This window comes from Chaetodon auriga, chromosome 7 (genome assembly GCF_051107435.1).
Source record: "Chaetodon auriga isolate fChaAug3 chromosome 7, fChaAug3.hap1, whole genome shotgun sequence".
In the NCBI taxonomy this organism is placed as follows: Eukaryota; Metazoa; Chordata; class Actinopteri; order Chaetodontiformes; family Chaetodontidae; genus Chaetodon; species Chaetodon auriga.
In genome coordinates, this window is record NC_135080.1 from 97,584 (window position 1) to 121,375 (window position 23,792).

The 23,792-nt window shown below is 42.9% G+C and overlaps 1 protein-coding gene across 2 annotated transcripts; it reads right to left on the reverse strand.

Moving 5' to 3' along the window:
* Window positions 1-473: 473 nt before the first annotated feature.
* On the reverse strand, window positions 474-22,456 carry nyap2a (neuronal tyrosine-phosphorylated phosphoinositide-3-kinase adaptor 2a). 2 transcript variants are annotated; one of them, XM_076734776.1, is made up of 7 exons: window positions 21,879-22,456; window positions 14,515-14,731; window positions 13,448-13,761; window positions 11,756-12,859; window positions 7,614-7,766; window positions 7,195-7,307; window positions 474-4,864 (listed from the first exon to the last, which is right to left on the reverse strand). In XM_076734776.1, exons 2-7 carry the CDS (start codon window positions 14,715-14,717, stop codon window positions 4,637-4,639), a joined length of 2,115 nt encoding a protein of 704 aa, XP_076590891.1. In that variant the 5' UTR covers window positions 14,718-14,731; window positions 21,879-22,456; the 3' UTR covers window positions 474-4,636. The 2 variants fall into 2 exon arrangements, with proteins under 2 accessions (XP_076590891.1, XP_076590890.1); XM_076734775.1 differs by lacking the exon at window positions 21,879-22,456 and adding an exon at window positions 20,391-20,593.
* Between the last annotated feature and the right edge of the window lie 1,336 nt (window positions 22,457-23,792).

Consider the following 23,792-nt stretch of genomic DNA (forward strand, 5'->3'; position numbering starts at 1 on the left):
ACTCAAATTAAATGTCAAGGAAAAAGATAAAGGAGCTGAGTGTTCATTGACCAATTTATTGTTGTTGTTGTTGTTGTTGTTGTTTATAACTGTACCTAAACTGGTCTGCGCTGCCAGTTTTATTTTGAAGGTGTTCACAGTGATTTCCATGACAGAAATAACTTATTTTCTGTATGATGAAGAAGCTTAGTGTACAGTGAGCAGTCAAACGTTTTATACTCCATGTTCATTTGTTTTACAGAGTAAAATTTCTCCAATACTCACATTAAACCTGAAGCAGCGATGGTTTACATACGTTTGATTAATACACACCTGATAAACAACATACAAACCATAGATAAGAAGAAAAGCAATGAACCGAGAATATCCAATCAGGAAGGTTTCTGACAGAAGTGATGAAGACATCAGACAAGAGGGACAAGAGGGACAAGAGGACAGGGCTGACAACAGGAAGTCAAAGGTCAATCGCTGAATGATTTTTTTGTGTTTTATTTCTTTCGCGTCTAGTTGAAACATAATCACCCATTGACATCACTTGACAGAGAACATCACCAGTTTTAATGGTAAAAGTGCTGTAAAAAAGGACCAAAAACCATAAAACCTGAAGTAAACTTGTAGTTTTTTGGGAGCCATCATTTGTTGGAGCGTCTTCAGTTCTGATGTTTTGGGAAACACCTCTTCATCTTTGAACGGTTTGTGTGATAGATTTTTTTTTACCATCGCAGCCTAAAGACGGACACACAGTGGTCAGAGATTTTTATCGATCTCTGTTTTTAATGTTTACACTTAAACTTCTGTTGATGTGCTCACAGTAATCTGATTACAGTTCAGTTCATCGATGTCATAGTGATCTTCAGCAGAAAAGACCTTTGAGATGGATCATGATGTTCGTGGTGATTCCGTTTCATCGGCGCGTCCTTGGTCGTCATGTCGACGGCTTCTCCTGTCAGACAGGTGAACCAGGTGATTGTGAGGACACTCAGGGTGAGGAATCGCGTGGACGCAGACACAGGAAAGAAAGAAATCAAATGTCTTTGTGGTGGTTTTACTCTGAAGAAAACCTTCAGATTCAGATGGAGATATGAATCTATTGATCATAAATCCCCACAAATATATTTGAATTTAATATTATTCCTGATGGTCTGACGAAGACTTCCATCTGAACATGTCTGAATCCAAGAAAATCTCTTCATAACATACATGTTTAAATGTTTGTTCTTCACACTGACTGAATTTCAAGTTTCACAAACTGAAGAAGTGCACTTAGTTTTAGGTCTGAAATCATATTTCTTGAAACAAACAACAACAATAATTTGATACTGAAGAGGAAGGAAACGATCTGTGTTTGTGAACATTGTCAGACAGTCTGTGTCATTTTGTGTGTGTGCATATTACAACATTAAATCTCCCTATGGCTTCAAGCTGATTGACAGAAATCACACAGGTTTCACCACAGTATCCCATAATGCTTTGCTTCAGTCTCATGTCACCTTTGATTTGACATTGTGCTGATCAAAGACTTTGTTTGCATCCATCCATAAATCGATACACGGCATTCATCAAGCCATTTCTTCCCACTGCCCCAAAAACTCAGACTGTCACGTGACCCACAGGTGACTTCAGGTGACCCTGATGAACTTCCTGGCTTGTTTCTGTCTCAGTTTCTCTTGATGTTTGAAGACGATGTATCTCAAAGACCAGCTGGTCCTTGAGTGAAACTCTGATCTGAACTGTGAAACGTTTTCATTTCGTTCCTTTAAAATCAGATGTTCTGGTGAGTTTAGTTGGAATATTTAAAGCGGTTTCATGAGTTTTGAAAATATAAAACCAACTGTGATAAATTCACTAAATAATTCAGTAAAGTGGAAATATTAAGTTGAAAACATCCAGATTTGCTGCATATTCATTTGACGCGAACACGATTTAATGGCGTTCGTACAAAGACAACACGCCAGCTCGCCTCCTGCTCTCTCTGGCTGTCCTGACGATGTCACCAGGTGTTTGTACCTTTTTTCGTATCTCGTTTTTGTGTCATTTTTCAGTTGTTCTGATTTGAGACCACTTTCATTGCTTTGTGTTCTGTACACAGTACAGATAGATGACAATCTGCTCTCTGCTCTCTTGTCTTATATGTTCTTGTATTTCGGGGTCTCTGGAGGGTTTGAACTTCTCATGCTGGGAAGCCTGCTGATAATAAATAGTCCTTTAAGAAGTTAACTGAATGATCTTTCAGCTCTTCATTTGTTCACATCATTCTGTTTATCAGCACTGAAGTGTTCTGCAAATGAAAAAGATATCTGAAATTCACTTAACTTGAAATGAACAAAACCTCTATATTTACGTCACATTGTCCATCTGAACGTTTGGACCTTTGAGCTGTGGGACAAAAACTCTGTTTCTGTTTGTGAAAGCACTTTTTTCAGCTTGTCGCCGTTCACATTGAACAAGTTTGTTTGGGATCAGAGATCATGGATCAGACGTTCTTCAGACAAACTGGTTTGTATTGACCAAAGGGGGAAAGATGGAGACCGGACATCCAATCATTCTCAGGGATTCAACCAATCGTCCTCTGAGCAAACCATGCTGTCTCCAATTAAACGTCAACATAAGAAATCACTTTAGTCTGAACAGTCAAACTGCACGAGTCCAGTCTGTGTTTCAGGGACAACGGATGAGACCAACCCGAGCACAACATGCCAAAATACTCTCCTTTTAAAATAGTGCTTTTTTCATCATAATAAAAGTTTGTTTAAATAAAAAAACACCATCACGTACTGACTTTTCTTCCACTCACAGACAAGCATCACAGACTCTTTTTGAAATATAAAAACATGTTTGACCGACACGTTCAGGTCATTTTTTCACACAGAGAAGAATTTAGAAAGTCTTCTTTCTTTTTACAGCGTTCTGCTACACGACAGTCAGACTTTAAAAAACATCTGAATCTTTTTCAGCGCTCAGATAGAAAAATAACATGTAGAAAGACGACAGAAAGCTCTGCTACACCTGTATGGCCACCCCTCGCTGCACTCTGATTGGATAGCAGAGCACCTGCACACGCCTGTGTGTGTGGGTGTTTGTGTGTGTGTGTGTGTGTGTGTGTGTGTGTGTGTGTGTGTGTTGACATGTAGTAAAAACTTGAGTATTTTTCAGTCACATAAATTAAAACATACAAGATAAAACATCTGCTCTGCAGTTTTCTCTCATTACTTCTTTGACAGTGTTTCAGCATCTGGATGGAGACGCTTCATGTGTCGATGTCACATTTCGAAAACTGTTCATGAGATCTGTTTGATTTATGATTAGAAATAAATGTTATATATTAAAATATTTGCAGCTTCTCTTATGCCTTAAGGATAGTTATAAAGAACACGAGTTATCTGAAATCTAAATGTTCATAAATCCAGTTGTATTCTTTGCTTCCTTCCAGTCTGACCTGAAACAAAAAGAAATGCTGTTTAATAATCTGCAAAATTAACTCTGGAATAAATCTGAGCGTTCAGTCTTGATGTTCTTCTAGATTCAGATCTAAACTTCAAGTCTCACATCAACGAGGTGACCAAAACTTCATATTGCACCTTCACCTTCACCTTCACCTTCACCGCCTCGATGACTGTAACACTTGATTTACTGACCTCCAGAAGAAAAACACTGAGAGGCTTAAGCTCATTCAAAACTCTGCAGCTCCACTGTGAACCAGAACCAGGAGCAGAGACCACATGAGTCCAGTTTGAGACTGACTTCCTGTAACATTCAGGACTGATTTTAAGGTCCTCCTCCTCGTATACAAAGATCTTAATGGACTAGCACCAAACTACTTCGCTAACTCCCTCCTTTACTTTTTGCTTTGAAGAACTCTGTGAACATCTGGTTCACTGATCTTCTTGCAGCTTCTGTCAAAGACTCAAAGCTCTGGAACAAACGACCTTCAGACATCCAGAAGCAGCTCTCTGAATATTTTTAACAGAAAGTTCAAAACTGATCCCCGAGCTTCAGACAAATGAGCTTTGACTTCCTGATACAGACCTGTATTTTCGGTTTTACCTGTATTTTATTATTTCATTCTGTGGTTTTACGCATAGATTTACTGTTATTATCAAATGTGTTTTGTTCTCCATCTTATCGTACGTTCATTTTTTATCCGTTTTTATGTCTTTTCTATGTGAAACACTTGGTGTATGTGAGTTTTTTGTTAAAGCAGTTTTAATTCCTGTATGAGCTGATCTACAAATAAAGCTTATTATGATTATATGAATTCTTTCTTCTGTTTTTGTTTCGGTTTGAGGTCAAATCAAAGACAACTAAAGTCATGTACACTCTTTCATGACGGCTCTCGCTGTTCACAGGAATTTTTCTGTCGTATTTGCTGCCTTTGAATAAACTTCATTGACTCTACAGCTGACTGACAGCAGTGAGAGGTCAGCTGATACTGTCAATCAAACATCCAGAGGAAACGAGGCAGCAAAGAAATAAAGAAATCTGTTTTGTTTTTTTTTTAACATGAACACGGTGTCAGTGTGGTGGGCGTGGCCTGATGACTGCATCATCACCCTCATCATCATCCTCCTTGTGTCTGCGTTGTCCAGAGCACCATCTGTTGCTGTGTTACATTGTCTGTCATGTGTTGCAGTGTATTTCAGATGGCGGTGTCCCAGAACACCGTGGTGGTCTGTCCGGCACCGCTGGCGGCAGGCGGGGCAGAATATGGCGGCGGCTGCTTCCTCTTCCAGCTGGGCAGGATGGGCATACTGTCCTGTTTACACAGATTCTTCTCGGGCCGCTGACGAGCTTTAATCTCTCGACACAAAATTCTTTTCTTCTCGATCATCTCCATCATGGTGGCATCGCCGCAGAGCCACGGCATCTGCAAACGGAAAACAGCTCAACATCAGCGAGTCCACAACGTCTCCAGAACCCTGCAATGAGGTCTGAGCAGGGTTAGCTGGGATGTCCACTTTGAGGCCTTTATGCACCTCCATGGCTGTTTCCTGTCTCTCTGTGCTCATTATTGACAGAGAAGGTAGAGACGAAATATGAAAATTCAAATGATTTAATTAAGTGATTGAAAGACTAAAATTATGAAGCAATTCAATGTATTTGACACCGTGACTATTGATTATTGATTGAATGCTGAATACTGTCAATCTGTTGTGTGATTGGTTGTTTCTGTGTACTGTGATGTCATCTCATGTGGGAGGTGTCTTGAGACAGAGGTGGTGCCAGGCAGCAGCTTGGAGTTGCTATAGTAAGTTTTGGCTAAGCAACTACAGAGCAACCCACAGCCTTTCAATATGAAAACTAAAAAAATCTGTTTAAATATGATGTTAAAAGGGTTTCGATGCTCGTCCTTACCAACAGTAATTAAAGACTAAATTATTATATTTTTCAAAACTAAGACGCGAGACTTGCGAGAGCTTGCCAGGTTTCATGAACTTCTGGTGGAAACAACCGCAAACTCCAGTGGAGACAGGTGACTGTCCCCTGCAGGTGGTGGACAGCATACGTACAGGATCTGAACGACAACGAGGGTGATGAACAAATTTGCCCAATGCTGACGGGGAGGACTGGGATGATTAAGAGCTGGTGTCGATGTCACGTGTCAGGCTCACGCTCAGGCTCAGGGTCAGGATCAGACTCAGGCTCGGGGTCATAATGTGCATTGTAGCTTAAGCATCACTGGTTTATTTATTCAGAAAATTGATCATGTAGCATCAGCAAAGCTACAGCAGTGAAAACTTCCTGCAGCTGAACGTCCATATTCAAACTTTCACTCATTTCAGGGTCAAAATGTGTGTGAAGGTGAATTTGACATGTTTGACTTTACTGTGGACCTGTGGACAGACAGACAGACAGACAGACACAGACAGACAGACAGACAGACAGAGACAGACAGACAGACAGGGACAGACACAGACAGACAGACAGACAGACAGACAGACAGATAGACAGACAGACAGACAGACAGACAGACACAGACAGACAGACAGACACAGACACAGACACAGACAGACAGACAGACAGACAGACAGAGACAGACAGGGACAGACAGAGACAGACAGACAGACAGACAGACAGATAGTTTATTTATGCTCTCAGGTCGTCGGTTTGATTCCCGTGTCACACTGATGTTCTTTGTTATGATGACAGGTGATGACAGACGCCTCAGGTAAGTCCAGGTTGACGTGTCACATGAGAAGCAGATATTCTTGAGATTATTCACAGAAATTCAAAGTTTTCACAGTTTGATGTTTAAACTCTGTGACATCAAAGATTTTATCGTCCTCAGTAAACAGAAGTGTGTTCACTGAAAAAAGTAGAACAACAACAAACACCAACGAAATGCATTCGCTGTCAAATGTAAAGAAAAAATCACCGTCAGCTGGCGGGGGTGGTGATGATGGTGAAGGGGCGGGGCAGTGGTACAATGGGGGCTGTGACAACGTGTCATCAAGGTTTATGAGTGGGCGGGGTTAATCTTGGCTGGCGTGGTTAGCCGTGGATGACATCATCAGTTTTTATTTTATTTTTGTCTAAGTGCAAAGTGTAAACAGTGTTTGAAGCGATGAAGTTTTAATGAGAATGAATTTGTTGTTGTTAATTTGTTTTTGTGAGATCAAATTCAGTTAGTTTAATGTTAGTTTAACGTTAGTTTAATGTTAGTATCAATAATGAAACTTTATTAGTGTTTAAGTGTAACTTCACTGTCAGTACAGATTCATTTTAGTGCCAGAAACACAATAGAAAAACATTTCATTTTAACACCAAATATTTCACACAAAACTGAAATTATAAAATGTCCCTTGAATGCATCAAGTTTACTTGTTCACATGTTTGCATTTGTATGTATTACTTGTTCACGTTTGCATGTTTACTTGTTCACATTAACTTCTTTCAAATTGAGTTGTTTACATGTTCACCTTTGCTTGCTTCACATGTTAACTTGTTTCATTTGTTCACGTTTCATATCACTTTGCAGTTCACGTCAGTCAGCTGATGAAGCTTTTGTCCGTCTGTAGATTTCTTATGTCTGTTGTTCAGTGAAGTTTAATAGCGTATAAAACATTAAAGTCTCTGTTTCAAATAAAACTGCTGTTTAATACATGATTCACAACATAGATCGAGATGAACAGACAAGTCACACGGGGGATTTACAGACAGACAGGTAAACAGACAGGTGTTTCACAGGTGTTGTACCTGGCTGAGGGCAGGGTGATGCTGCTCATGCAGGTGACGTTGTGGCGTCCCACCTGGTGAAGGAACTCCTGACGTTGACGCCGAACGGCCAAGTTTACACACCAACTTTGATTCTGCAGATAATTATTTTGACATTAATCAACACAAAGAGATCACTGAAGGAAGCAGAATCGCCTACTATTCACCTGGTGTTCACCTGTCTGGATCCCTCTAATCAGTCAGGATAAAGATCAGGCGACATGAACACAACAAAGCAGCAGACTAGACTGAATTTGATGATCAGCATCTGATTAGAAAACTTAATGTTTGATTAACTGACCCGTTATTCTCTTCACATGGAACCCTCACATCCTGTTATTCCCTCATAACAACGTAAACCCGACGTCCTCAACGCGTCCCTGTAGTGTCGCCGGACTCACCTCCTCCTCCTCCTCCTCCTCCTCCTCCTCCTCCTCCTCCTCCGGACAGCATCATGGTGGGGCTGACAGACGACCTTCCCATCCTGCTGGAACTGGGACTGGACTGTCCTTCTCTGTCTTTGCTGTCATGTCTGGGCAGAGACCTAAAGTCTCCTACAGAGACACAGCGAGACAAAGACCGGAGAGACACACATGATGAGACAATAAAACCATCTGCATTGTTTCTGACATCAGCAGCTAATTGATTTGTCCAAATCAAGCCGTAACACAAAGAAGCTCAGCATCACCTGTTAAAGCAGGAAGTCATAGAAACACTGAAATCCTGTCAGATCAGGTCCTGATGTGATGGAAAGTTATTATTAAAGCTTATTAAACTGACTCATATTGTGATCATCATGAAAGCACTTTTAGCTTCCATATTGCCACAGTATTTTCCTTTACACCTGGCCTGCAGCTGGTCACATTTACCTGTTTAATTCCTTCACATCCTGAGATCAATACATTCAAAACAGTGGCAGAGGGAAGCAGATCATGTTCATGATGGATCTGTCAGATATGCTTCACATCTGTAGAAATGTTATTTTAAGAATCCTCACATTGCGCTTCAATCAGGAAGTGAATGGAGATAGTTGTTTATCACAACAGACAATACGTGATAATTTAGCCTCATCAGGAAGTCTCTGGTGCTCAGACTCTACCGGGAGACATTTGTAATGGAGGGGCATCGCCCCGAGCAGCAGCAACATACATCCTCCATGGAGTCCAGACACTGCTGGTGGTAGCTCATGACTTTGTTGGCTGATGAGGATGATGAAATGATGAAGCTGAAGCTCTGCAAAGAGTGGGCAGTGATGGGGAGGTGGACTGACTCACATAACAGCAGCATGAGGCAGAGAGAGAATCATATTTAAAAAGACAGCAGCGAGATAATAGGCTAACGGTGAAGGTGTGTCGCTCTGCCATTGGACGGACGTGATCAGCTGATGAGAACAGGCCTAAAAGAAAAGTCTTCCTGACTGAGCTTTCACCAGAGCTTCATTTGTTTTATGTTACTTCATGATACTTCAAGAATTAAATAAGAAAGATTCATATAGCACACTACAACTCTCACCGATTGTATGCGGCCTATAAGAACTATGTGTAATGTTATTTAACAGTAATCAGCCTCACTGACAGAAAAAAACAATGAAACACAATTATTCTGTTAACAAATGAAATCTTCACAGAGTGAAACAAGCCAAAGTCCAAATCTGTCCAATCAAAGCAGAACTGAAAAGTTTCTGTGAACTTCATGTTGATTCCACATCTAAACCCATCAGTTGTGTCAGGATCTCCTCTGTTTTCTCCTCCCTCTGTCTGCTGTCTGTATGCGTTTGACTGCAGGGCTTGGCCGACAGGTCTGCGCCATCCCCTCCTCTCCTGAGCACACCTGACCTCAATCGTTCAATCAATCCTCATCAACCACCACAGTATATAAGCACCGGTCTGTCCACCAGTGTTAGTCGAGTCACCTGCTCACCTGTGTGGTAATACAGTGATCGACCCCATGAACCTTCTGCTTTTTGGCCTGTCTGTCCACCTGTCTCTCTGATTTGTCCTGTCCTCTGTGCTCAGGTGTCTGCCACATAGTAGGAAAGTTTCTTTGTTAAAGTTAAGGTTTGATTTTATTTGACCTGAGCTTTCAACAGCTGACATGGATTCTTTTAAGACTTCAGTCATGGCTGGTATGTCTCCCTTCATCCTTCCTAGAAATGGAACAAGCCTGCAGGCTGTTAAATTTCTGTGAGCGTGGTTTTAATTGATTTGAATCTTTGGCATGAAAACAGTGTTACCTGCCTGCTGCAGTGTGTCGTCACCACGTTCAACACCTCATTTATTTAATAAAATGATCTTCAGTCAGATGGCTGACTGACAGTTGTCACCATGGCAACACCGTCTCCACAAAGACAAAATGAACTGCTGATAATCCTCCTTCATAGAGCTGCAGTCCTTCATCCCTGAGTTCACCAGGACATTTAACCTCTGCCACCCAAATCCTGTGTGTCTGCTCTCTGTCCTAACAGCGTTAATGAGATCACTTCTCTTCAATCTGTCTGCAGTTTGGACTGATGGACCACATGATGGAGACCAAACAGGAAGAGATGAGAGATGAACACTGACAGATAGAAAAACAACAGCAGTGACACATTTCAATACCAGAGACAACGATAATACACAACTGTCCTCCATCTGTTCATCCCTCCGTGACTCCACTGCAGCTCTGTTCGTCTCAGCTGTAATCTCTCTGCTCAGTGCTTCATCAGTTCAGCAGAGACTCACACCTACTCAGGTACACTCAGGTTTCCTTTTGGAATGATATACTTAAGCAATACATCATGACAGGCCGTGATATATGCTCATTATACCACAGCTAAGGGGCGTTCTTCGCGGCAGGCACCTGGAGACGCAGCAGCGGCATCTGAATATCATGACTTCATGAATTTCGTTAGTAAATAATGTGAAGAATTGTAAAATATCATTTCCATGAGGCTGACAGTGACAGATCACCCTATAGAGCCCTAAGTGTCATAGTCGCTGTCAAGGTGCTGATCCTGTGACTGTCATTATATGGGAGCTGTCCATCGTACTCCGCTATTTGACTCCTAATTACTCATTGACGCACAGTGCAGGTTTTTACTGTAACAGTTGGTTGTTGTCATGGAAACATTGTTGCTTCCCTGAAGCGGAGTGATATGCTGTGATAAGGCTTTTTAGAATAGTAGCTGTGGTATACGCTCATTATATCAGAGTTAACAGCCAATCAGATTTCAGAATTTCACCTTTCAGTTTTATAATTAATTGTTTGTCTACAATGAATCAGCATTAATCAGACACTGACCATGCGATCTGACTCACAGCTGGGGTAGGCGTTAAAGACATTTTATTATCTTTATATTGCTGACTGATTTTACTTCTTCCGTTTGAAAAAACCTGTTTCAACAGAAGGTTTGAGAGCAGTGACCCTGCTCTGAGATAACAACCTCTACTCAGACTCACTTCAGTAAACTGAAGCCCCTGTAAGACCTGCACCCATGTAAGTTATTCTGATGGCAATTTAACATGTTGGTCTCATGTCTGCATCACCACCCTGGTCACAGCTATCAGACCTGAGACATTTCTGTGCGACTTTTCAATGTGACGTGAGTCTGAACTGAACTATGTCAGAGAGAACTGATGATTTTCATGTGAATCATATCAAAAGCTTATCTGAACAGAAAGCAATGCCTGAATGCAATTACGGTCGACTGTAGAGTTGACCCAAGTCAAGGTTAGGAGTCAAAAGACACATTATCTGGACAGTACCGTACTAGACCGTACTACTATATAAAACAGTAATACAGATGTAGCAGTGATGTAGAACTGATATAGTAGTAGTGTAATGCAGATCTAGTACTCAGTGTTGTCCTTACCTTCTCCCTCTAATCTTTTTGATGTTGTACTGATTGTAGTATGGATGTGATACCGATATAATACCGACTAAGCACACATTTAAACCTGTTGTAGTACTGAAGTGGTACTTATTTACTACTAATGTAGCACTGAGTCCCCCCCATTCTCCTTGGTATTCCTGTCTACCTGACAGGAATGTCTACCTGGTGTAATACTGACATAAAAATGATAAAGTAATGATGTCGTGCTGGTGTAGTGCAAATGTAATACTGAGTTACTGCTTCCGGATCCTTTCTTCATCACCTGTCTGTCTGAAGAAATACTAGCATAAATGGATATAATAATTATGTATTACTTATTACTTGTAGTACTGCTTCAGCATAGATGTTGTATTGTTGATGTACTGGTGTAGTACACTTTAAGTAGTGCTGTAGTACTTACTGTTTGCCTTCACCATCCCTGTTCTTCCTGCCTCCTGACCCTTTCTTGACAACCTGTCTCTATGTAATACTGGTTTAAAACTGATATAATAATGATGTAGTACTGTTGAAGTATTGATGCTGTACTTTCAAAAATCTCTGCTCTTCCTGCCTGCCAATCCTTTCTTCAGCCTGTCTACCTTATGTAACACTGATATAAAACTGAGGTAGTTCTCTGCTCTGGTGTCTCACTGATGTAATACTGTTGAAACACTGATGCAGTATTGGGTTTACCTTCACTCTCTTTGCTCTTCCTGCCTCCTGTTCCTTTCTTCATCACCTGTCTACCTGAGGTAAACAGGTTGTTGAGTTCATCCAGTGGGCTCGTGGGAGTATGTGACCTCAATGACACGTTCTGCATGGAGCCGTGGGTGGATGAAGAGTTGCTGAGTTTGGCCCCGCCCTCCCCAGCCCTGTGTGAGGATGAGGAAGAGGAAGATGAGGAGCGAGGCATACTTCCTCCTGCCATCAGTGCATCGTATGGCGGTGGCCTCTTCAGGCTTAGAGGAGTCAGAGAGCGACCCATGCTGACCGGAGACGGACATGCTGATTGACTGCGGGGGTAACCATGACCACTGTGGGCAGAGGCAGAGGACTTGTAGAAGTTTGAGGGAAGAGGCGGAGCAGATGAGCGGCCAGAGGATGTGATGGTGTGGGTGGAGGGCAGATCCCGTTCCCGTTCCCGTTCCCGGTCCCGGTCCCGTTCCCGGTCCCGTTCCTGTTCCCGGTCTCGATCGCGATCCCGCTCTCGCTCCTTGCGGTGGTGGGTGGAGCTCTGCAGGTGTTCGACACCGCCTGACTTGCTATAGGAGACATTCTCCATCATGGGCAGCCGGGTGACATCCAATGGGGTGAGGGGTGACTCATCGGAGTTTGGGGAGCACTGAGCAGGGGCGGGGGGGAAGACAAGCAGTGGTGGGCGGTGAGTGAGGAGGTTGGGAAAAGGTGGAGGGATATCGCACAGAGAGCCACGGGACGACCAGGCTTCAGGATCCATGATGGCAGAATGAGCGTCCTGCAAAAAGTCCTCCAGAATTGGGTACTTCATCTCCTCATACACCGACTCACTCTGTTCGTCCTCCACAGCTTCTTGACCTTTTAGCTCTTGCAGGATGTTTCCCACCATCTCAATATAGACTGGTTCCTCATCATCTGTGTCTCTCGAGGCCGGGCTCTGACTTTGGGATGAAGATTTGTCCCATCGCAAGGAAGACTTCTTGTTTCCATGATTACGGATATAAGATTCATCAAAGGAAGTGCTGAGCTGAGTGTTCGGGTTCCTTTTGGGTTTGGGTGGAGGCATCTTCTTGTAGTCCTCACTGCAGAGATGAGATCGAGCTGCAGACAGACAGACAGTGATGTTAAAACCTGACACTTAGATTGACTGACAGCAGCTACATCACATCCGAAAGAAAATTCTCAAACATAGGTCCGTTAACCCTGCATGTGTTGAGATTAACTAGCGGGTGTTGGGTTTAACCAGCCAACACATTCTCATCCCGTTGTCAAATACCGATGCTGCTTTGGCATGTTCCTCGGTGTCTCATACAGACACACAAAGTGCTCTGAAGTATCTGTGTGTGACGTACAAAGCTTTATTGCCAGAAAGATTGGTTAAGTTTAGGCACCAAAACTTCTTTTGGTTTCATGTTTGGTTTCACTTGGGATGCCAACCCCACTCTCCTGAGTGAAAGTCATGTGTACTCTAGTCCACGACCTCAACCCTCTAACGACTTTGTTGCTCTTTCTAGTAGTACGGTGGGTGGGGCAGTTTCTATAAACGTATAATACATCCCAGTGCATCTCATACAAATGCTAAACAGGCTGAACCAGCATATGTGAACTAGCAGATGTTGGGTTTTAACCATCAGGTGTCATAATTAACCAGCAAGTGTCAGATTTTACCAGCAGATGTTTTGTTCCCACCTTCAGCTTGCTCTGGTGTCTCTTTGGTCTCTTGGGTGTCTCTCTTGGTGACTCCAGAACCTCCATTAACCGTCTCAGAACTGCTGCTTAGTTTGGTGTTGGGGTCTCTCTTGGGTTTGGGTGGGGGTTGTTTTCGATTGTGGTTGGAGTCATCATCTCCTCCACCCACTGAGTGGAGGGACTGGGATCGGACAGTGAAGCCCTGACTTGGCGGGGGCAGACGGTCCTGTGGTGCTGGCATCGTCATGAAACCCATCCTGAAATGTTTCCCAGAGTATGCCCCGTCTGTTGCCATGGCAACATCTTCACCAATCCTGGATGGACCAATGAAAAGACTTTAGCGAACTGTGTGATGACCAATCAATGCTCAGAGGTATAAAAGTAAAATAAATACATTGTAATCAGAATCTGAACAGTCACAGGAAGCACTTGCTGAGCTTTTTCATCCATGTTTCTATTCATTTTTCTCTTGTGTTTTTTCTTTGAGTTTTTGGTTTTTCCTTTAACCCCTAAATCCTATTTTCCTATATGTTTGTGCCACACGGAGAAAGCAGGTAATGCACTGTCAGACTCTCAGTATGTGTACATTATAGGACATCCTCTGTCCTTAGATCTTGGATTGAGATAAAGAAAAAAATGTGAAATCCTTTAACAGTGGAAAAAAGACAAACAGCTCAGGAAGGATCCCTCTTCCAGGACAGACAGACAGAAAATATATGTATGTGCAGAATAGGTCAATTAAAACAATCACAGCATATACAAATGTTGATGACAAAAATGCAAATTATATGTCGATGCTGAAACATAAGTGAGGAGTGTGTTCTTTCTTTTCTATGTTACGTTTGTTTCTTTCCTATATTTAAACTTCTGCCTTACGTTATGTCGTCATGTATCTTAGATTCTTATTTTATTTGCATTCTTTTTATACATTTTAAATTAGCATTGTCGGATGGATTTCATCACCAACAAGTGCGTCTCTGTAGACATGAGAACTCGATAACAACAGTTGTCTTCATTTTCAGCGGTGGAAACAGTTTTAAGGTTTTATGTGTTAATGTGTTTTCTACCTCTTGATGGCTTCTTCCTGTCGCCTCTTCTTCTGGTGTTTTTCTTGCAGGTAGGTCCAGTTGGTCTGGTTACGAATGCGGTCGCTCTCTCTGGCAATGTCAGAGGCATTCTGAATCACCAGACCATCGTATGTCCGAAGGCCACTGTCCTCCACATACTGAAAAAACCTCCTGAAGGAAGACGCCTCTTGCTGAGATGTCATGGCTCCCCAAAGACCTGAGAGGAGGATCAAGAGGACCACATCAGAGAGGACAACACGTTTTTTTCTTATAGTATCGGTGAAAGAAAGTGTTTCGGTGAGTAGAATTTTAACTTGCTTTAAGCTGGTTTGCCTTCGCAAGAAAAGAGTTCATCCAGGTTATACAAAGTCTAGCTTATGTCTGGATAAATTCATATCCACTTTAAATTTGAAATTCTCAAACATGTTATGATCTGGTCTGTTAAATTTGGACAATTCCTGTTTTATTTTGAAGTCTTCCCTCATGTGTCAGATTTTACTTCCTGTGTTTTCCCACCTTTGTGATTGTCTGATTTATGTCTGCTGTGTCTGATTAGTTCTCCTCCCCTGTCTATTTAAGTGAATGTCTTTCCCTTTGTCTGTGTCAGTTCATCACTTGTATGTGGTGTACCAGTTCCTTGTCAGTTTATTGAGTATTTCCTGTAAGTATATTTCCTACATTACCTTGTTGTTCCCCAGTACCGTGCTTTTTGTTTCTTTGGACTGTTGGACACTGATCCCTTTTTTCTTTGCAGGTTTTGCTGGTTGTTTGGACATTTTGATTTTGTTTCTCACTAGCTTCCCCCACCTGTAGTCTTTTGTTACCTTATTGAGTAAAATAAGTAAAATAATATGCCTTTTTGTCTAAGTCTGCATATTGCCTTCACTTCCTGTTTTTTTCCTGGACCACAAATTATAACAAAACATAAAACTTCACAAATAAAAAATGTTTTTGTAGATACCTCATATTTATTTTTTTTGTTTTCTGAGGTTGTTGATCTGTTAGCTGAATTGCATCTGTGTTACCATCAAGAGTAGTTATTCTTCACTGTAGTAAAATTTATTGTCACTTTTCCAGTGTGAACATGGTTTAGTGTTACCTGTGAACACTCTGTGGGTGGAGGTTGGGGTGTTTGACTGAACAAATCCTGTTCAAATGACAGTGCACACAGTTGACTTCTGCTAGCAGTTGGTGTTAGTTTGTTTTAACCATCAAGTTTGAACTGCAACCTCTATTTTTGACCAATCTGCAGCGGTTTGTTTACGGTTTGTGGGAATGTCTGTTTCAGTTTGAGCATCAGGAAACAAAGAGAATTTAATTTTTCCTGCAGCATTATTTTGTAAAAACACAAATGAGATATTGTGTAAAAATGAGAAGTTGTTGTTAATGTGCTGGTCAGGATACTAGAGAAACAGCTGGATACAAACGTGGTTTCTGTCGCTGTCAGAGTGCATGCTGGGTGATGAGAGCGTCCTTGAGTGTAGGTTTTCTGACTCTTTCAAAGACCCTGTTTACACGTAGGGAAAACACATGTTTTCATGCAGTTTGGCCTCTCATTTACACACAGAGTTTTTTTTTTTTTTTTCACAGAAAATGATCATTTTTAAAAACTCTGGAGTGGAGATTTCTGAAAATGCCAGTTATGTGTTGGCATGTAAACTGGGTTAAGCAGTGTTTTAGGTTCCAAAACCTCACAACATGCGACTGAAAATACTTAACGTCATGTGAGCAACCTATCAGTCCACACGAACGAACCTCGCGCCATATTTACTGTTTTGAGAGTAACAGGAAGTTGCACGTTTTATTCATTGTTGTTGATTCTGAGGATTCTGATTGGCTTGCATTGCTTTATCTTTCTCCCTACACTGCCGCCTATAGGTTTGGCATAGTTATGATGGCGCTCGATGGCGTATTTATCCAGGTTCAGGTAAACGACAACATTTTTGAAAATGATGTTGTGTGCACGGTGTTATGTTTGAAAATAGTGGGGCTAAAGTATCCATTTTCCAAAATACCCTGCTACGTGTAAACGTAGCCTAAGATAAGATAAACTTTATTGATCCCACACCATCGAAATGTAGTTCTTACAGACTGCTAGAGTAAAAAGGAGGAGTAGAAAAGAACAAATAGTCAATAAAAAAGATGCTAAATAAAATCAATTTTATATATATATATATATATGTGCATTATATACAAAAAGGGTATAGAAATAATATTGCCTTGTGAAAGATAGTGGTTTTGTACTACTGTACAGTAGAAAAACAGTAAATGTATGGCATAGTAAAGTACAGTGAAAAAAATACACAAGCACAGTAAAAAATATGAACAGATGTAATGTGTATTAGCAAATGTTAAACATGACGCAGTAGGGCAAAAACAGTAGATTTGTGATGTGAAACAATATCAACACAAGGCTGCATTAACTGATGCTGGAGTTAGTCTGTCGTTGGAAAGAATGACCTGTGATAATATTCCTTCGGTCACTGTGGATGCAGCAGTCTGTTGCAGAAGAAGCTGCTTAAAGCCCCTACCGTCTAATGTAGGGGGTGAGACAGGTTGTCCATGATCGATATCAGCTTGGCTAACATCCTCCTCTCACCCACTTCCTCGATGGTGTCCAGAGGGCAGTCCAGGACAGAGCCAGCTCTTCTGACCAGTTTCTTTAGTCTTTTTCTGACCCTCTCAGAGCTTCCACAGGCCCAGCAGACCACTGTGTAGAAGACTGTAGATGCCACCACTGAGTGATAAAAAGTTTCAGTGTCCTACATACTCCAAAGGACCTCAGTCTTCACAGCAGATGGAGTTGACTTTGGCCCTTCCTGTACAGGGCATCTGTGTGGTTTGCCCAGTCCAGTTTGTGGCTGAGGTGAATAACTAGGTATTTGTACTTGCCTAAGATGGCCAAACCCTGGATGTTGTCCAGTAGTCTGTGGTGCCTTCCTTTTGAATCCACTGCCTCTTTTGTCTTGCTGGCGTTTATGTGCAAGTAGTTCAGTTCACACCATTCTACAAAGTTGGCAATGACCTTTCGATATCCCAGTGACCCCACAGAGCTGATTTGCACAGTCCCTGAGTGGTCTGGAGCTGATGACATCAGGGTCTGTAGCCTTCCTCGCCTTCATATTCCTGAGCTCCTTCCTCACCTGATCTGCTATTATGGAGAGGCGGGTTAAGTGGTGTGAGGAGGGTGCTGCTGGTGTCAGGGATGCTCTGAGGGAGGAGGAGGGGTGTGTGGAGAATTAACACCGTCAGGTCTGGACTCTGGTGGGTGGGGGGAAGGAATGGGGTAGAATCAAATCTGTTGAAAAACAGATTTAGTTCATTTGCCAATTCCCGGTGTCCAGATTCTGGGGTATGTCCCACTGTCACTGCTGTGGCCGGAGATGGTTTTCAGGCCTCCAAATCTCTCTGACATTGCTCCCCTGAAGGCATTCCTCCAACTTCCTCCTGTAGCTGTCTTTGCCTCTCAAAAGCTCCCTTTTCAGCTCTCAGGCAAGGAGCAGATGAACCAAGTTGTAATCAGAGCCACCCAGTGGGGGGAGGGGTGACGAACTATAAGCATCCTTATAGTTTGCGTCCAGTCAGTCCAGTGTTCTATTGCCTCAGGTAGGGCATTTAATATACTGGGTGAAGGTGTCTGCAGCTGTGAAACATCGCTATGCCCCCAGTTTTCCTCTTACCACTCTCCTTCGCTCTCTTGTCCACTCTCAGAAGTTGAAAATTGTCCAAACTAACATGCAAGTCTGGTGTGAGTTCATTCAGCCATGTCTCTGTGAGGCACATAATACTACACTCCTGGGACTCCCTCTGCGTATGGTTAGCACCGTTAGCTCTTGCATCTTATTAGGGAGAGATCTCACACTCCCCATAATAAGAGACACTTTGGACACATGGTTTATACCGTCTTTTCTTTTCTTTATGCTTCACTCCAGCAGTGGATCCCCTCTTCCTTCTTACTTCCACAGGGATCTCCAGTCTTTCCACTGGGAGTACCTTAATATTGCACAGTGTTAACAGCTGTTCCAAGGTATAAACGATGGAGCTGTGACTGAATGGATTTCCCAGTGTGGTTTTAAATAGTCCAGAAAAGAGTAAAAACTATGTCACCAGTGTCACCAGTTGTTCACCATAGGCAAACACATTTGACTGAGACTAGTGACAGAAGAAACACATAAAAACTAAAACAATGCACTAAAACAAAGAGGTTGGTGCTGCTTTAACTAGCTGCCACTCTTGCGAGGCCATCTTGAAATATCATAATACATACATATTATTCATTTTCTATCCTTTTCCAAAGTATTTTTCAGTTTATTGGTAAATTAGTGTTGTGTTAGAGTAAGTTTGCTTTATTTACTAGGGGGGGTAGCTGCAAGGTGAAAGCTCTGTTTTTTGACAAACTGACTGACATACGATTAAGCTTTCCCTGGCTGTGAGATGTTGAGTGGGGGAGCATGGTTTAGTTGACGGTGAAATTGTTGGTAATGATACTGTTAAATCTGTGTCAAGGATGAACAGTGCTGTGGTAATGATGCCTTTGGTCTGCCCCGGTATTTTCTCGTGAGTCTCTCTGTGGCCATCTCACTCCCCTGGCTCATGGGTTCCTGAACCAACACACCTGCCTTCAATCAGCTCAACACCTCTCCAGTAAATCAGCCTGCTGTTTCAGCTACCATGGTAGTCACATGTGTCAGGCCTGTAGTTTATGGTCCTCACTCAAGTCGCTTACCGTACTAAACAACAAGGAACTTCACATTCGTACCTTTTCTTATTCAATCAGAACCTTTGTGCCAGTTAATTGTGGAGGTTGATGCCTTAGACACTGAGTTTGTTGATGTTCTCTCTCAGCACTCAGTCTAAAGACTCCCCTCCCCCTGCCTAGCTAAATGATAGCATCAGGAGCTACGTGCCATGAAACTTGTCTTGGAGGAATGGAAACACTGGTTTGAGTGGTAAGAACATCCATTTGGTGTGTGGACAGACTATAAGAACCTTTCATTTGTTCAGACTGCATGACATTCACCTACCGTCCTGGCTCCAGACAGTTTCTCTCAGGAGCTCCTGCCAACACTGTTATCAAAGGGGACACCAGGAAGTGCACCAGGCCTGGAAACCAATTTGACACTCTAAAATCCATATGACCAACACAGGTGTTGCACATTTGAAGGTGAGACTGGATTGGTCTGTTGCACTAGTTTTAAGCCTCTTTCACACATAGTTCCTGGTCAAGTACCAGGATAACCTTTTTATTATTCACACATGCAGTGGAATAGAGGGGAAGGCACAGTCCAGCAAATGAGGGTTATGCAACATACATGGATACCCACATCCATAAAACTTAAGAAGTTGCCATGCCGGGTGTACAAGTACATGTGTACTAATGTTTTATTATGTTCTCCTTGAATGAGTAACACACATTCAATGTGTCATCAGTGGAGTCTTGTGATTGGTCTGCTTGCTACATGTGAAAGTGTCTTTCGTCAGAAGGACACAATCTGTTACATGCTTGTCCCTGGAATCTTACTGCTTTCATTCAAACACAGCCGTACTGGCAGTTTCCTTGAGATGTTACTGGATCTAAACATAGGATACTGGTGGTAGAGATTTTCCTGGATATCGATCTTGGCTCCCATTCACACATGAGCCCATGCAGGAAATGTTCCTGAAATTTTCAGGGATAGACTATAAACTACATTGTAGGCAAAGGAGGTATTTCTTTGTGTCTGTCTGTCTCTCTGTCTGTCTGTCTCTCCCTGTCTCATTATCTCTAGGTGTCTCTCTCTCTGTCTCTCTCTCTCTCTCTTAATCACTCCCCTCCCCCATCTCTCTGTCTCTCAGCATCCTTCTATAAATGGAACAGGGAGTCAGCTGGTAGTTACCTAGCAACAGCAGCATCTCTCAGAGGAGCATGATGTAATGCTTCCTGTCCATGGGTGAGGAACAGAAGAGGAAGAGGATCAGGAGAGGAGAGAAGGAGATGAGGACCTCCTGTGAGAGGCAGCTTTAGCTCCTCAGAGTAACGTCAAGCCCTGCTGTCCTGACCCTCTGGCCACTGAGGTGTGAATTCTCAGGGTCTGAAGCCTCAGAGAGGAGTCAGCTTAGTGTCATGGTGGGTTATATTCCCCTCCCAGTTCTAAGTGACCCAGTCCCTCCTAGGCCAGCACACCTTCAGCCTGGTCCTCCTGTGAGGGGAGTGAGGTGAGAGACACAGCAGAGCAGGAAAAGAGCTGATTGGCCCATTGGAAGCAGGGCATGTGTTGGGGGAAAGCATGGAGTTAGGAGCACCCAGTAAATAACAAAACCATGACACTGGCCCTGTCGCCCCGCCATTCACGGTCACTGAGGAGGGGTCCTACTCATCTCTTCCCTCTGCACACGACAGGAGACATGACTGTTTCATGTTTTTCTACAGTGATTTGGCTCTCACACATTTTTAGTGACAACATGAAACCTTTGAGGTAATTTTTACCCAGATTTCTACTATTTTTTCAGTCTGATGTTTAAAACACTTCCAGAGTTTCTGTTAAAGTCTGAATCTCCCTGTAGAAATCTCAACAATAAGTGTAAAAGTTTAACTCTCATGATGACCTTTGATGCTGAAACATTACTCCACCTGCATCCCAATCACAGCTGTCAATCATTCATGTACTGAAAACATCTCTGCAATCAGAAGAGGAAGCAACAGATATTTCATGTGTTTGTTCGAACCATTTAACTGAGCTCTGGTCAACTCTCTTCTTTAACAGAACGATGGTTTAGCAAGTAAACCATAAATAAACCAGACTTCTGCTTTAGAACTGAGGTTTTTAGATTTCTCGATACTTTGCTTTATTAATGTATGATGATATCTCTTTTTGAGTTTGAGCTGCAAACTCCAAACACTTTAGTGCTTGATCGGATTAAATGGGCGCCTGCGTTGGAACATTTTGACACAGACCCACTTCCTGTTTGAACTTTGAAGGATTATTCAAGACATGCCAGGTATGTTCACCCTCATTTATTCAGACAGTATCTTGCAAAACAAGAGTCCACTTTTAAATAAAACTGAATTTTCCTTTAATCTGCAACTTTATTCTCAAATCTGATCCAAGATGGCGGCCATGTTGAAGTGAGATGTTGCTGCCTCTGATTTTACAGATTCAAACACAAATATGGTGTGAAGGAGCCAGATGTGTTTTGAACGCACTTTATTGACACTGTCAGTAACGACAGGAGCAACTCGACGACAAACAGATGAACATTTTTCATCAGCAGAGAAAACAAAGTCTAAACAACCAAAGTGCACTGATGAATAAACCAGAAGAACAAACATGAAACCTGTGAAACGACAGAATGAAGCTGAATGAAGGAGGGGAGAGAGGGCTTACCGGAGGATCAGCAAGGACTCAAACTCCCTCCATCCTCTCTTGACTACCTCCTTCAGTGTCTCCTTCAATGTCTCCTTCTTTCCCTCCTTCAGTCCTCTCTGTGCAGAAACAAAGATGGAGTGATGAAGCTTCCTGACGTCCTCACAGATTTCTGCAGCTCGGAGGAAACGATGACTCGCTGCGATTCTCGGCTACACCAACGTTAATCCACATCCACCCTTCAACACCTCCCTTCTCTCTTCCTTGCCTTCGTCCTCCCGTCATATATCCTCACAGCTGTAAGAATCACAGCTCACACACACACACACACACACATACACACACACACACACACACACACACGTCTCACAGTCACACACCCTTCAGCCACACACACACACACATCCCCAACGACAGTCGCCACAAGAAACGAGAGGCTGAAACCACGGCAACCTGACAGCATCCTAACCCTGCTGACTCCTCCCCCTGCTGCTGAAAGAGAGGGGGGGTGGGGGGTGGAGAGATAGAGACAGGGATTTGATTGATTTTTAAACCAACATTTATTTATCTTTTTGTTCCATGTATAAAGTCTTCATATGTGACATTTTACTCCATCATGCTTCTTCCCAGAGGTGTTACAGTCACATCAGCACATGATCAAAGATAATTTGTCCCTCTGTCCCCCCATAACCCCACACCGCCTGGACACTGTCCAGGTCCTGAGCAGCTCGGTAAAAGCTGAATTCTACCTGCAGTCTGGACTTCACCATTCTCACAAACACAGGAACCACGTCGACATTCAAGGCTTCCTCCACCTTCCTCCTCCGGCTCACACACACCGCCATCTGAGCCTGTCCTCAGAAAAAGTTCAGTACCTGACATTTGTTCTTTCTTTGGCGAGTGTACTTAAAACCAAAGATAAAAAACTGCTGTGTAAAAACTTCTCCACATCTGCTAAAAAAGGCCTCCAGCAGCATAAACAGAGCCCTGAGACGAGTGAAACACCGTCTCTCTGTGGCTGCCGAGGGGACATTTGTCCTCTACGGCAGCGTTGACCACAGAGATGAAGGAGTTAACTGCCACGATGCCATGGAGGATCTGTGGAATTGGAGTCGGAAAGCAGCTCCCCTGCTGGCCAGATGGACTAGACCCTGTCCACCCTCCTCCTTAGGAAGGAGCAGGACACTCTGAGGGACCCAGTGAAACCTCTACCAAAAGAAATCCACTAAAATTCTCTGAATTTGCGATAGAAGAGAAACTGGGGAATCAACACATGCCAACCAATGCCACAGAGCAGAAGAAACAAGATTATTAATTACCAGAACACGGCCTCTGTAAAACATTTTGGGTAAAATCCACTTCCACTTCATGAGTGGGCCTTTGACTTTTTCTAAAACACCATCCCAGTTTTTCTGTAAAAACATGTTGTTGCCCAAAAGAGACACCCAGGTATTTTAGCCCCCCCTTCTTCCAGACTAATCCTCCAGGTAGCTTGAACCGATCTCCCAGATCACATCTCAGCTTCTGAAGCAGAGGCTCGATGGCTAACGAGTAGAGCATGCCGTACAAAGAGCAGCCCTGTTGGACCCCCCTCTGAACACTAAAAGCGGCATTCAGACCTCCATTAGTTTTCAGAACACTTGCAATGTCACTGTACAGAACCTGGATCTTGGCTGTGAAACCTGGGCTGAACCCAAAAGCAGCCAGAGTTTGCCAGAGATACTGGTGCTCAACCCAATCAAAAGCCTTTTCCTGGTCTATTGAAATCAAACCAGTGTCTGCAGCCAATGAGCTAGAGACCTCCAAAACGTCCCGAATTAAAATGACAATGTCACTTATGAGCCTGCCGGGCTCACGGTAAGTCTGGTCAGTGTGGATGACGGACGCCATCACCTCTCAGAGTCTGGTGGCCAGGACCTTGAACAGTGTCTTGTA

What these genes read in the sequence shown, in the direction of transcription:
- nyap2a (XM_076734775.1), bottom strand. An exon ending in AGGAGGAGGAGGAGGAGGAG is followed by an intron (nt 7,308 to 7,613) that starts GTGAGTCCGGCG and finishes AATTATCTGCAG; the next exon opens with AATCAAAGTTGGTGTGTAAA. An exon ending in ATCACCCTGCCCTCAGCCAG is followed by an intron (nt 4,865 to 7,194) that starts GTACAACACCTG and finishes TTCCGTTTGCAG; the next exon opens with ATGCCGTGGCTCTGCGGCGA.